The 14,500-nt window shown below is 37.9% G+C and overlaps 3 protein-coding genes across 5 annotated transcripts; 1 reads left to right on the forward strand and 2 right to left on the reverse strand.

Moving 5' to 3' along the window:
- Positions 1–1,070: 1,070 nt before the first annotated feature.
- On the forward strand, positions 1,071–2,687 carry LOC108360661 (uncharacterized). Of its 2 annotated transcripts, XM_017613054.1 has the most exons (4): positions 1,071–1,498; positions 1,559–1,746; positions 1,838–1,974; positions 2,014–2,687. In XM_017613054.1, exons 1-4 carry the CDS (start codon positions 1,477–1,479, stop codon positions 2,420–2,422), a joined length of 756 nt encoding a protein of 251 aa, XP_017468543.1. In that variant the 5' UTR covers positions 1,071–1,476; the 3' UTR covers positions 2,423–2,687. The 2 variants fall into 2 exon arrangements, with proteins under 2 accessions (XP_017468543.1, XP_017468542.1); XM_017613053.1 differs by having other exon boundaries at positions 1,838–2,687.
- A 48-nt stretch (positions 2,688–2,735) lies between these two features.
- LOC108360660 (putative nuclease HARBI1) lies at positions 2,736–4,427 on the reverse strand. Of its 2 annotated transcripts, XM_017613052.1 has the most exons (5): positions 4,279–4,427; positions 3,996–4,157; positions 3,500–3,941; positions 3,294–3,438; positions 2,736–3,234 (listed from the first exon to the last, which is right to left on the reverse strand). In XM_017613052.1, the coding sequence occupies exons 2-5, from the start codon at positions 4,106–4,108 to the stop codon at positions 2,864–2,866; spliced, it is 1,071 nt and encodes a 356-aa protein (XP_017468541.1). In that variant the 5' UTR covers positions 4,109–4,157; positions 4,279–4,427; the 3' UTR covers positions 2,736–2,863. The 2 variants fall into 2 exon arrangements, with proteins under 2 accessions (XP_017468541.1, XP_017468540.1); XM_017613051.1 differs by having other exon boundaries at positions 3,996–4,427.
- An 8,513-nt stretch (positions 4,428–12,940) lies between these two features.
- Positions 12,941–13,990, reverse strand: LOC108360662 (ER lumen protein-retaining receptor). Its single transcript, XM_017613055.1, has one exon. The coding sequence runs from the start codon at positions 13,801–13,803 to the stop codon at positions 13,165–13,167; it is 639 nt and encodes a 212-aa protein (XP_017468544.1). The 5' UTR covers positions 13,804–13,990; the 3' UTR covers positions 12,941–13,164.
- Between the last annotated feature and the right edge of the window lie 510 nt (positions 13,991–14,500).

The following is a 14,500-nucleotide window of genomic DNA, read 5'->3' on the forward strand; positions in this document are numbered from 1 at the left end:
ATAATGCTCTGCAAGCAGTTCCTGATCGGGAGCCACAGAAGTGGCCACCCAAACAGACAGCTGCTTGCAGAGGAGCCCTCGCCTAGGCACGTCAGGAGGCATCTATATGAACTGACGGACGAAGTCCAGAGGTTCATTAAGCAACCTCTGGACCCGACAGCGTACAGACAGGCCCTGAACGGCATTCACAGGGACTCAGTCTCGAGTTATGTAGACTCTAGACTTGTGAATGCCGTTCTAGGCATACCACCCCCGGACATAGACGAGACAGAGCTTCATCTGCCTCGGGAGACACGCACTACACTCGCTAAACTTCGCTCCGGCTACTGCAGCAGGTTAAACTCCTACTTGAGTAGGTTGAATGAGGATGTGCCGAACGAATGTCCGGCATGCGGAGAGACCCCACATGACTCGAACCATCTCTTCGCATGCCCGGAAAACCCGACAACCCTAACGGCCTTGTCCCTGTGGACAGATCCCACAGAAGCTGCACGCTTCCTAGGGTTGCCGTTAGTAGAACTTGACGACAACGACTGAGATACCAACCTGGGCGGGGTTTTTGTAGCCGCTACAACAACAACAACAGCCAACTCATTGCCAACATGTTTGCTCAGTTCTTTACGTCCAATTATTCTGTAGACTTCCCTATAAGTGGAGACTATCCGTACGAGCTTTGTCCAATCAACTCTGCTTATATTCCAGTAATATCTTCCGATGAAGTTTTACACTATTTAAAAACCTTAAAAGCGTCATTTAGGCCTGGACCTGATCATATTCCGACCTGTTTTCTTAAAAACTGCGCTGAGAACATCTGCGAGCCTTTAACAACTCTATTCAATTTGTCACTTAAACATGGCGTTTTTCCGTCAGCCTGGTCGGAGTCTTTCATAATACCACTTCACAAAAACGGCAGCAGGTCTTCTATAGAAAACTATCGAGGCATAGCGAAACTCTCCGCTATCCCCAAATTATTCGAAGCAATTATTGTTAACCAGTTGACATATTGAATTTTCGTAATTCGTAATTCGTAGCTACGCAGAAATAACTAAACCGGACCCAAGTTCCTCGATAAGGGCAACAAAGATTATTTTTTGTTCGTTTATATAAAGCAGTGGATAAAAATATACGTATATACGAAAGACATATTTATCTGCTTAGAAGAAAACCACTAATATTTCCTGCAAACACACATCGATTTACATCTTTTATCTCGCCTCCGACACAGAATTGTTTTCGTACAAAATTACGCAAAAAGGCTTACAGCCTTATTATGTATCTCGAAGCGAACGTTCGTTTCGTCTGCCAGACGTTTCGTTCGTGCGTTGGTAGTATGTAAGTCGAAATCGTCTGGCAGCACGAAAACAGCTGATCGTTACGTAGTTGTTCGTCTAGTTTGGAATTTTTTAACGCGAATAGGAGACGAAAGTGAGACGACAATCGTTGAAAACAGACGAAAGGTTATTAGTGATCGTTAAGATGGAGGGTTCTGCCAGAAAAAGTAAGAAGATAAAAAAATATAACTTGATTTAAGAAAATATATTAATATTTATGCTTGCAGCGTTGAAAAAAACTACAACCACACAATTTGAGGTATTAGTTAAAGAAATGGAGAGAAATCCTGACCTGGCCAGAGGTGTTGCAGTGTTTGGTTCTGATCGAGGAAGGGTAGAGGAGCGGTGGGAGGAAATTATGAGGAAAATTAATTCTCATGGTCCACCTACAAGAACGGCCGTCGAATGGAAGAAAGTAAGCATATGTACATACATTGTATGTCGTAGATAAATGTTTTCACACTATTTCCATTTTACTGACATTGAATTCTATTTTTTTTTTCAAGATATGGGCTGACTTGAAAAGCCGGACAAAAAAAAAGATTGCCGAAAATACACGGAGCCTTACTGCTACCGGTGGTGGCCCATTCCGCCACTCTCCGCTTTCCGAAATGGAGCAGACCATAGACAGCCTTGTTTTTATTTCAAGGTCAGCGGCACCGAGCGGCAGAGTTTTCGGCATTCCTTCGACGGCGACTTCAAACGCATCCAGACATTCGTCGATTGAGGAAATGCCTCCTTTACTTGTGCCAGAATCGCCGACACTAGATGAACGAAGGCAACCAACAACCCTTCAGTCCCCTATAAGGCACAACCAACCACCACCAGTGGGAGTAGTGACTCCCACTACACAGACAACCCGCCCTACACCAACGCACACGTTACGTTCCACAAATAGGAAGCGCACCTTCCAAGAGACAGTGGCTGAATCTGCCAAAATCCAAGCCGAAGCCGCTAAAGTGCAGGCTGAGGCTGCAAAAAAAATGGCAGAGGCATCAATGCTGCAGGTGGAAGCCACAAATAAATTAACTGCTGCAGTGGAACGCCAATCTGCAATTTTTGAAAAATTTTTGGAATACTTCCACAACTAATTTGCATAGTGATTGTATTGAAGTGATATTTTGTTTTTTTTTTGTGTAAATATTTTTTAGATTTAAGTGTGAATTAATGTTTTGTTGCATTTTTTTAGTATTTATGTAGGTTTAAGACTGAAAAGATACTTTGTTTTTTTGTGTAAATATTTTTTAGATTTAAGTGTGAATTAATATTTTGTTGCATTTTTTTAGTATTTATGTAGATTTAAGATTTAAGACTGAAAAGATATATTTTTTTTTTTTTGTGTAAAATTTTTTTAAATTTAAGTGAATTAATATTTTGTTGCATTTTTTTAGTATTTATGTAGATTTAAGATTTAAGACTGAAAATATATTTTGTTGAATTTGTATGTAAATATTTTATTAGTTTTAAGACATAAATGAATTTTGCTAGTGTACCTGAAATCTAGACACACATACTTTATAATAAAACTGCGTTTATAACAAACTCTCTGCTATTCTCATTCTAATAAGGGCAGCTGTATTCGAAATGTTACTGTTTTCAAGTTCTTCTTCGTAACTAACAAGATTCTCCATATCTGGGATCTCCAATGGAATTTGATGTTTGAAAAATATACAAACGTTATGAATAGCACAGCACACATTTACAATTTGTGTTACTTTTTCCGGTGAATAATGTAGTCCTCTCGAGCCAATTATACATCGAAATCGGTTTTTCAAAACACCGAAACATCTCTCAATTACATTACGAGCTTTCGAGTGCTTTGTGTTGTAATTTCGTTGAATTCCATCGGCTGCGCTTCTGAATGGCGTCATCAAGTATGGCTGCAAGGGGTAACCAGAATCACCTACAAAAATTTTCATTGTCATCAATAGTTTTATAGCCTTTTTAAGTTTTAAAACTTACCAAGTAGCCATGTGTTGGTTTTCCCATTGTTATAATCAGATTTTAGCTCCTGCTCTGCGACACTCACATTCCAAACAAATGAGTCATGATTCGCCCCTGGATGCCTAGCGTCAACAAATGTAATGACCATGTTGTGATCGCATATCTGTAAGGAAACTCAGTTTGTGTATATGTATACTTGTAAAGATAGTATATCATTAACCTACCGCCATTACATTAACACTGTAAAAACCCTTGCGGTTGAGGTATAGATGGTGGTTGTCACTTCCTGGCGACTTAATACGAACGTGTGTTCCATCAACACAACCAATGACCCCAGGTATTCCGTATTTCTCAAAGAAATATTCTTTAACAGCATTTTCCTCATCGTTGTTTCTCCTAAAATTCACCCATTTCTGGCAAAAGTGGTCCTCAAAAATATTTAGGCACTCCTTAATCACTTTGGCTGCAGTTGACTGCCCCATCGACGAAATATTTTCGTTACCAACAGATTTTTGGTAACTGCCGGTGGCCAGAAATCTTAAAAAAGTCGCGAGTTTCAGCTGGTGCGATAGGTGGGTGCTTCTATGTGATGGAGCCATATGCTCTTGTAATTCATTTAAAATGTACTGGAATATTTCCTTATTGATTCGGAAATTTGCAACAAATCTAAAAAAGAATACATTGTAGCATACAAAAATTATTGGCTAATCTTGAACTTACTCAGTCTCAGGTAGTTCCATTACATTGGTGTGGTCTCGCAATCTCCTCCTCTGTATCCGCCTTTCCCTTTCTTCAGATTCCTCGGCGTCCATTAGCGCTATAGCAGCATACATTTTTTAAAATAGATTTTCCTTATATTCTTTCCGCAACACAACCAAAACACTTTTAAGCAAAACCAAAATGTAAACAATTCCGATGTTGCCCATTTAAAATAAAAAGCATTGAAATAAGCTGAAAATATTAGAAATCTAAGAAAAAATCTTTGAAAGTACATCAAAATTACATCCGGCAACATCATTCAACGTAACCGAGACGATAGCAACGTAATCGACGTAAAGGCAAGACGAAGACGAACGACAGAGTTACAAACTTGCAATCCGTGACGATATCGCCTACAGACGAATCGTTCGTGCGGCCTAACGTTCGAGATACAGAATAAGGCTGTTACTCTTCATTTTTAGGCATGCCATTGTTACGAATTTCGAAAATACAATTCGGATTGCAGCATACTATTTCTACGATTCGTAGCAAAATCCGAATACGAAAGAGTTGCAGAATAGGGGTGTATATCTTCTTCAATTACACAATCTCAAAACGGGTTTTCTAAAGGAAAATCTACTATGACTAATTTATTGGAGTTTACAGCTCATGTCTCAAACTGTTTTAGAGAAAATGCTCATACTGACGTAATATACACCGATTTCAGTAAAGCTTTTGACAAAGTATGTCACTCGTTACTCATCCGTAAACTCGACCTAATCGGCTTTCAGCCCAGTCTTCTTTAATGGATCTCCTCTTTCCTCTCTGATAGAACACAAAGAGTTATTGTTAATAATTGTTCTTCCAACATCATTAAAGTTTCTTCAGGAGTTCCTCAGGGAAGCCACCTTGGTCCGATTCTGTTCCTGATATTCATTAATGATATTTCTTCTATAATAAAACATTCAAAAATTTTAATGTATGCCGATGATGTGAAACTTTTTAAAACATTGTCCTCTATCGAAGAAAGGTCTTTGTTACAAGCGGATCTGAACAACGTGGTTAGTTGGTGTAATACAAACTATATGCCACTAAACCTTCAAAAATGTAAAGTTATGTGTTTCTCTCGGAGGGCTGTTCAACCAGCTGTTTATTCAATATCAAATTATAATCTGGAGCAGGTATCCAATTTTACCGATCTTGGCATTACAATGGATTCCAAACTCAATTTCAACCATCATATAAATGTTACAATCAATAAAGCCAAAGGCGTTTTTGCATTTGTAAGGCAAGGCGATGGTCTAAAGAGTTCAAAGATCCTTATGTTACAAAAGCTCTTTTTACCAGTTTAGTTAGACCTATACTAGAATACGGATCTATTGTTTGGAATCCCCGCTACCAAGTTCATTCAGAAAGGATTGAATCAATTCAAAAACAATTCTTGCTTTTTGCATTGCGTAATTTTAACTGGGATTTAGATTACAATCTCCCCCCTTACACAAGTCGTCTAAAGCTCATAAATTTGCCTACACTCGCAAGTCGTAAAGAAATGCTAGGTATAATATTTATCGTAAAATTAATGGCAGGCTTGATTAATAGCCCGGCCCTCCTTGCTGAGGTAAAATTTAATGTTCCCTCTCGAGTGTCAAGACCCTTTCAACCTCTATTTTTAAAGCCATGCAAAACTAATTTTGAACTAAGCGTATCATTCCGTGGTTTATGTCAAGATTTTAACTGTCATTCCAGCACGTTTGACGTATCGGACTCCATTTTTACCATAAAGAAAACTATTATTTCCACTCTCAATAATTGAAATACTATCTTTAGCATATCCATTCAGCTGATGAAATTGATGCTGTAGCTGAATACTTAACAAACTCCTGTTTCCACTACTCGGCACCAAAAAACTAAAAAAAAAAGGTTCCGTACGTCATGCGGACTGCGCCCCTCGTGTCTGTTGGGCGTGAATGGAGGGTAAAAAGCCGTTGGGATTAATTATATAATTAAATCGAAAAAGAAAATTAACCTAAGAATGGTAGCGTCTTGCGCTTATTTGCAAATAGTACCACTAATCAATACTTATTTGCGTGATTTAGTTATTTGCAAATAAAAAAATTAACTCAGCGTTTATACGGCAAAGTTTACCATTTTGCAAATTGTTATTTGCAAATAATGCGTGCGTATAAACGTAGTATGTGTTTGCTGGGTTGGTGTATTGAAAAGTGTGAGTGAATTGAAACTTGAAAGCAACCATGCAGTAAAATTTAGAATTACCGCCCTATTCCCACAACACTGACAAAATTCATCATATGACTATTGTCACAATTACTGCGCCTAAAACACAATATAAACATTGTTTCGCCGTTGTCACTTACTCAGTAGGTCATAACAATAAAACTGACAATTGTCATACAACAGCTTAAAATAAATTTGCGGCATAGTATTAGGCGCAGTAGTAAAGGCCGCTGAGTTTTGTCAGTGGTGTGGGAATAGTCTGGCAAAGTGCTAGTTCCGAACTACATCCAAGGTGTATTTAGCAAGGTGGTATTGGGGCGACAGCTGAATTTTTCGCCGTGGAGGGCATTACGTCAAATTGATGTGTTTGTTGTAACTCATACCAATGACAGTATGGATATTTGCGTATAATTTGTTAGTGTAATTTTTTGCTTATATGCGGCTAAAGGCTCCGTTATGCATACTTGGCATTGCTTGAGAGTTGTCACATAAGGAATCTGTTAAATGAGCTTCGCTTGTAAGCGGTTACCCAACGCACAGCATTACATACGTAAAAGTCTGTTGGTTTTTGATTTCTACGTAAAAATGGTATAGCAGTGCATGCAATGCCAAGTATGCATAACAGAGCCTTAACACTACCTTGTTAAATACGCCTTGACTACATCCCTGTAGGATCTTGAGATAGACTTAGAGCACACCACAAACTAGACTGCAGGTGATTGAAAGTAGTCCAAAGTTTGGTCCAGGTACGTGTAAAGTTTGATTTACATTTAACATTGAATGCCCTAGGCTCGGACCAATTGTCCGTTTCCGCATTACATTGTAACCAATTTTAGATAACAAAAATTAAAAATAAAATAAAACTTGTGCCAGCTGCGATCCGAACCGGGTTCCTCAGATTTTCTACCCTGATACTCTTACGCCAACGCCGCATATGGAAATTCGACGACTAAGTGCCTACATATCAGTAAAACATTAAATGTAGCCGTTGTCCGCTACCGCATAACATTGTAACCAATTTTAGATCAAAACTCATACCTTATGCATTACATTCGGGCCACTTTTAGTACGATTCACCTGCTTTACATTACTTTGCTTTGAATTTTTGGACTATCTTTCGTCTAGATACCAAACTACTATACCTGTGACAATATTTTTCGAGCAATCGGACCAATCTTTCAGAACTATCAGAACAGTTACAAATCGCGGTGTAAATGTAAAAATTCTGGAATCTGTAAAAGAAAAGAAAAAAACGGAAAACGTTTTCTTACAAAGACAGTCCAAAACGGAACCGGTTAAAAACTGGGCGACAATAGCCGCCGCCAATGACATCGCCGTGTTAAACTGGACAGTTGAAGGCATTGCTTGGGTATTGAGCTGCAACAAGTACTGTCGGCCAAAGGTCTAGTTCTACGCTAGTCAGATTTTCTGCAAGGAAGTTATTGATACGTATAACGTCACGGTAAGCGAGCCAGAGCCAAGGCAAGAGATCGGAGCAATCTGTTGCAATTTCAACGGATTTTCAGGTGTGTGGCGCTGTTGAGCAACAGATTGCATGTTTTCAAAAAAATTTCGTTTTGCTAACGGTTGCACGCAGGCGCATCAATACAAGGTGGTGTTGATTGATCAGTTGATTGGAAATTTTTGTCTCTAAACTAGTACAGGAGAATGTCATCCAAGACGAAGCGGCGCAGCTTTGGGATGTCAACAAAAGAAAATGATGAAAATTATCTCCTATTCCCTTTCGTTTTGACATCCTCCTGTACCAAAAAGCAATAACAAAATACACGGGACTTTCACTTATAACCAATCACCACCACCTTGTATGGATGCGCCTTGGTTGCGCGTGTGTAGCGGAGTTTTCGTGTTTATCTTCGGTTCTTGCAATCGGTTGCGTGAGTAGTGGGGTTCTTACATTTTTGTAATTTATTTTGTGATTTCATGAGTACTTTTTGGGTTGTGTGCAGCATTTTTGTTTTGCGTGCACGGCAACGCTTACTGATTAGAAAAAGTTGCTTTCGAGGATAAAATACATCATTTTTGTTATTTATGAACAGAATGTAGATTAAGTACAATATCAATGCTTAATTAAGAATAATATCAATAGTGAAGTACATAATTAACGCTTGTGTTTCTATAAACTGGAAAACTAAAATCGTAATTACAGCACTTAATGGAGTTTTCTTAAATGTAAGTTTAAAATTAAAAAAATATCCATTGTAATATTATATTTTTATGAAAAAAGTGAGTTTTGTGTTATGTTGTGAATTTATCAAGTAAAATTCCAAATTTCCGAATATATTTAAATCTTGATTCCAAAAAAAAAAGGTTTGTATAGTTATAAAGACTCCAAATCAAAGCATAGAACGTCACATATATGAATCATACAGACATACAATATTAATTGTTATGAGCTGCTACAGCATAAATCAGGACATGCATTTGCTTGGAGACTCTGTTGGTTTCCATTACCCGGAGCTGCTGCAACATGATGAGTAGATTTTAGTGAGCCTTACATGCCGATGCCTCTGGCTACAAGCTGGATACCTGAATATTAGAAAATATATAGCAATTATCTATTAAAATTAATGTGTTCCTTTACAAAATTACCTGTGCAACTCTGCCATATTACGGGTGCTACCCCCCTTCGTAATTTTGTATACAACTCTGAATCATCAAAACTCATGCTTTCCATTATCAACCCTGATTAGATTTTACCCCTCCCCCGAGTAACTCAAGTGTTTATTACTGTATATACTCATGAACCAAAAAGAAAAGATCAGGCGGGCCGAAGAGTAGCCCGTTAGAATCGCATTTAGGAAAAAAGTTAAACGATTTTGACATTAGCCGTTTCTTTACATTTCTTCGTTGTTTACAATTTGGTGGTGGCTTTTTACTGCAATTTTCTTCATTTTCGCCTGTGACAACGTGTGTCCGCATAAGATAAAGAATAATTTAACACAACGGCATGATTTATAGAAGAATTTGCATAATAAAAATGAATTTTCATTTGTACAACAATTTCGCGGTTTTCTCCGTTCTCTTCATTGTTTACTTCTTACAACAAAGATGGCGTCGAGATTTCGGCAGCTAGAAAATAACTTTTTTCTTTCTTTCCTTCCCGCGTGATCTTGTGTCTTTCGTTCATGGTATATACTGTGGTTGTTATCCTTTTTGCGCACATGTTTACTTGCCGACGAACAACGTAAAATGAAAATCGTCAACCGATCCACTAGTGTGTAGCGAAACAAGGTGCAACCGATTGCTGTGATATGTTGCCTGTCTGTGGCTCGCTTTATATAAACCGACATATATTTTAAATTTTAAATAAGTATATATATTACGCAAATTCCTCGCATAATTACCCATTGAAATTGGTTTTTGGGAACAAATACAGTTCGGCTCCAAATCTCAAAAAAAAAATATTGTAATCGATAGAGATGATTGAGCTGAGTATAACGGTATACTCCTTTTTTTGGGCAAACAACAACAACAAAAATTATCAAAGGTTAAAGTTCAAAATAAGCAATTTTTGAAATCAAGATTTCTTAAAAACCGATGGATGATTCTTGAAAGCGTTTGATTGTTAAAATTCTGTATTTCTTAAGTGAATGAGTGAAAAGGTATATAGTATGTTTGTATTTTCTGTCGCCCTTTTCCGTTCCGGGAAGAATAGCTGAAATTTGACAATTGCCCGCTAAAAGCAAAAACCAAATACAAGTAATTGTTGTATTTGTTGAATCGATACCACCTTATATGTATTCGCCTTGGTTTGTAAGCTTTTTTTTTATAATTATTTTACATTAATTCAATTTTTGTAAGAACTATACAACATATACATATATAAAGTACGTATAGCAAATTAAAGGGAATCAAATTTGCTATTAAAGGAGATCAAAATTTTCAAAATCCATTCTTCGTTTTTGAAAAATCTTGATTTCAAAAATTGCTTATTTTGAACTTTAACCTTTGATAATTCTTGTTGTTGTTTGCCCAAAAAAAGAAGTATACCGTTATACTCAGCTCAATCATCTCTATCGATTCCAATATTTTTTTTAATTTGAGATTTGGAGCCCAACTGCATTTATGCCGGTTTTTGTACCTAAATTCCGTTAAACTAATCACCAGTGTACGAAAATAAACTATATTGTCCGTTACTATTTCGTTTCGTTTATTACTTCAACAGTTCGGTACAATACGAAAACAAAACGGCTGAGTTTACTTTGCGATAGTACACTACAGTAGTTTAGTAGTTACAGACGAAACAACAAACGAAATGAATCGTGCAGAGAAAAATATATGTATGTATGTAGTACATGTTTTTTAATTGAATTGGATATGAAAATTGACAGAAAAAAATATTTTTCACGTAATTGAAACGTTTGCATACATATAAAACGTACCCTATGGCATGATAAAAATATAGTAAGGTAGAACCGCTGAGAGCACAGCATACAGTAAACCAGCCATTGACAATATGCTTATTTTAAAATTAATACATGAAATATTGTGCATGTATAGTATTATTTTGTCATTAACCCATAGGCAATGACTGGTGCAAAAGTACCCCCAAATGTTTGTTGATATATTTGAAATGTAAATTTTAACAGCGAAATTCGTAAACAAAAAATAATAAAACAAAAATATTGTTGATGGGTGGTGGTCGTGGTTATAGACAGATTTCACCAAAATTTAATACTATCCTAAATTATATCAAAGGCAACTTCGGCACCGACTTTCGTTAAAATATCTAAATTTTGTTCGAGTTAGCGTGTTTACAAACAGATACGACTGAACCAATTCATTTCGCCATTCTGAATATTTTGATAAATATGTATGTAATAATATGTGTATATACATTTTATACCGTTGAAAAACGGCCTTGCTTGTCTGCATAAACCTTTCCTGCATTAGTTCGAGCGTCGATATATAACTTTGGGTACATGTTTCATAAAAACTTTGGAGATCTCCACTATAACAGTGGTATATTTTTAAATTAGAGAGTTCTACCTTTAAGCTAAGTAATACTTGTTTTACTCCCTAATTTATGGGTCCATTTTCCAAAATCAGCCCCCATTATTGACTCCAAATTGTGTTTGGAACCAGATATGACTTATGTAGGAACTGCATCCGGTTATAATCGCTTATGCTGCAAGCCTGATTTGCTAGGAATTTTGTTTTTCTCGTTGTTTTATTTAAAGTGACTTGGAAATATTTGCCACTATAAGAAAATATTGAAAATGGATTTCATTTGGTTAAAGAAAACGACAGATGTGAAAAAATATCAACCAATACATTCAAATAAATTGTCAAATAAGCATATTTACATTTTTTGTTTTGCCTATCTGGATTACTGTACTGTGGCTGAGAGTTACTTTTAAAATTCTTGACGTTTACAAACATTTTAAATTTTTAAATTAACTCACAAACTCACACACACATTTTCATTTTCAATCTCAAGCAACAACAATTTCGGACAATTTCAATTTTATATGATTTTAAAATGCTGGGAAACTTCAAAAAAAAAATCATGGCCGACATAATGAGAGAACGGTTCTACCTTGCTGTGTTTTTATCATGCCCTATGGTACAATTGTCACAAACGAAAAGCAAACGTTTCTCGTTGGGGAAAATGACAGTGAATCTTACAATTTGTTTCTGACTATGTACAAAACCACAAATGATATGATGATCGATGAGCAAATGGGAATTGTTTTGTAGTTTATTTTCGTATCCTGCTAATCACATGTTTCTTGCCAGCTACCAACAGGGTTGCTTAAGTCATTCCCACGACAGCCGGTTCTACGTACCGGAATAACTCGGGTTTTACCCCACCAAGGGCTGTTGTTTCGGCGATCTAACCCCGTTTAGGTCGGTGGACAAAGCTACAGACTGCACAGAACATCGCACTCAGGACAGCGACAGGATGCCTCCTGATGTCGCCCGAACACCATCTTCACGGCGAGGCGCAAATGCTCCCCGTAAAGGAGCACAACATCATGCTCTGCAAGCAGTTCCTGGTCGGGAGCCACAGAAGTGGCCACCCAAACAGACAGCTGCTTGCAGAGGAGCCCTCGCCTAGGCACGTCAGGAGGCATCTATATGAACTGACGGACGAAGTCCAGAGGTTCATCAAGCAACCTCTGGACCCGACAGCTTACCGACTGGCCCTGAACGGCATTCACAGGGAGTCAGTCTCGAGTTATGTAGACTCTAGACCTGTGAATGCCGTTCTAGGCATACCGCCCCCGGACACAGACGAGACGGAGCTTCATCTGCCTCGGGAGACGCGAACGACACTTGCACAATTTCGCTCCGGGTACTGCAACAGGTTAAACTCCTACCTGAGTAGATTGCATGAGGATGTGCCAAATGAGTGTACGGCATGCGGAGAGACCCCACATGACCCGAAACACCTCTTCGCATGCCCGGAAAACCCCGACAACCCTAACGGCCTTGTCCCTGTGGACCAACCCCGCAGAAGCTGCACGCTTCCTAGGGCTGACGTTAGTGGAACTTGACAACGACTGAGATACCAACCGACCTGGGCGGGGTTGTTGTAGCCGCTACAACAACAACAACAACAACAACAGGGTTGCTTAAGTAGCTAAAAGGAAATTTTACCCGGTTGAAGGTTCTTGTCGCTCGCTTACAGAAAAATGTACCGAAAATATGTAACTCATGATAGCTGAATTCTTGATTTAAATTTGGTAAAAGACTACGCCTCCGAATGATGTAGCAGAAGTTAGCTAAGTCTAACATAAACCTTTATTAAACTATAGTATTGTTATCAATGCAAATTGTCATTGTTAAATTATATATTACATTTAAATGATTCAAGAAAAAATAGGTATAAATCTAAAATGCTCTCTTAAATATAGGTAATTTATTATAATTCGGAAATTACTTAATAAGTCTACTTTTAAACTCACTATACAGCGAAACATTAAATTGTTTATGCCGGTAATTGTAGTTTCTTTCCTTTTAGAACTTTTGTTATATACAAATAAAAGAAATCGCAGTACAATATTGTCTGCACTATTCCGGCGAAAATCGCAATTAAATCATAATGAGTTTCAGCAATATAACGATGAATCCAGTTCAGCAAATAAAGTGCACGATAAGAGCCTAGAGCGAAGAGATAATGACTAGTAATCGATTCCGCTTCTCCAGTTTTGCTAACCATGAACAACTGGGGTAGGATTGCCACAGACTCCAAATATATTGAAAAAGTCCACAAAATTTCCATTAGAGTAAATTCATGATTAATGATCAGCGACAGTAAACCGCAAGGAATCAGTAAAAACTCAATGCGAAAGGTATCATGATTGTGGTCATAAGTTCCTCTAAACTTGCCATACATCAAATATAACGTGGTGCTGGATGCAGACAGGAACAAAATTTTCATCGCGGAATTATATAGGCTGACATATGCGGTAAACAAGTCCAAATAACGAGTTAAATAAACTAGACCAAATAAGATTTGAGATTTTCCCGATATTCCTGCACATGACCGAGTTTTCCAAATTTTTAGAAGAAGAATGATAATAGCCACTACGTGTGACAAATCACCAGCGAGGCGAAAAATATTCATTGTATTTGTTTCAAGTTATAGGATACTTAGTTTATTATTTAACTAAACCCACACGCGGTTTAAAATTCACGATTTAGCAAATTTTTGTTTGAATTAGCTGTTTCTGTTCGAATATCTCGAATACAACAAAGAAAAAAATATTGGATCACAAATGACGTGGCTGACAACCAATGTGGACTCTAACTAAATACTCATGCGGAGTGCACACGATACAATAAAATGTGGATTGTGGCCTCGTGTGTTCTTACCAGTGTTGCCGGTTGAACCCTTTGGTGGCTAGATTTGGCTACAACTTAAGCTAAAGAACCATAGCAGGTTTTTCAGGCGTTGCAGCTTTCGAAGTCGTACAGCCCTGCAAAAACCGTTGGACCATGTAGTCTATTTGTGGTAAATTGGAGTACTTACAAAAGTGTTGTTGTTGTTGTAGCAGCATACAAATTCCCCAAAGACTTTTTGGGGAGTGTTGCTGGAGTGACAGTCCTTGGCCAGATATAAATCTGGGTCGTTCCGGTTACGTAGACCCGACTGTCGTGGGAACGCTTACAAAAGTGTTGTTGTTGTTGTTGTTGTAGCGGCTACAACAACCCCGCCCAGATCGGTTGGTATCTCAGTCGTTGTCGTCAAGTTCCACTAACGGCAACCCTAGGAAGCGTGCAGCTTCTGTGGGATCTGTCCACAGGGACAGGGCCGTTAGGGT

Source organism: Rhagoletis zephyria, unplaced genomic scaffold (genome assembly GCF_001687245.7).
Source record: "Rhagoletis zephyria isolate East Lansing unplaced genomic scaffold, Rhagoletis_zephyria_1.1 Rzeph_scaffold_00602, whole genome shotgun sequence".
Taxonomy (NCBI): domain Eukaryota; kingdom Metazoa; phylum Arthropoda; class Insecta; order Diptera; family Tephritidae; genus Rhagoletis; species Rhagoletis zephyria.

What these genes read in the sequence shown, in the direction of transcription:
- LOC108360661 (XM_017613053.1), top strand. Translation starts at nt 1,477, where the DNA reads ATGGAGGGTTCTGCCAGAAAAA. An exon ending in GGAGGGTTCTGCCAGAAAAA is followed by an intron (nt 1,499 to 1,558) that starts GTAAGAAGATAA and finishes TTATGCTTGCAG; the next exon opens with CGTTGAAAAAAACTACAACC. An exon ending in CGGCCGTCGAATGGAAGAAA is followed by an intron (nt 1,747 to 1,837) that starts GTAAGCATATGT and finishes TTTTTTTTCAAG; the next exon opens with ATATGGGCTGACTTGAAAAG.
- LOC108360660 (XM_017613052.1), bottom strand. Translation starts at nt 4,108, where the DNA reads ATGTATGCTGCTATAGCGCTAATGGACGCCGAGGAATCTGAAGAAAGG. An exon ending in ATGGAACTACCTGAGACTGA is followed by an intron (nt 3,942 to 3,995) that starts GTAAGTTCAAGA and finishes ATTCTTTTTTAG; the next exon opens with ATTTGTTGCAAATTTCCGAA. An exon ending in AACCAACACATGGCTACTTG is followed by an intron (nt 3,235 to 3,293) that starts GTAAGTTTTAAA and finishes AAATTTTTGTAG; the next exon opens with GTGATTCTGGTTACCCCTTG.
- LOC108360662 (XM_017613055.1), bottom strand. Translation starts at nt 13,803, where the DNA reads ATGAATATTTTTCGCCTCGCTGGTGATTTGTCACACGTAGTGGCTATT.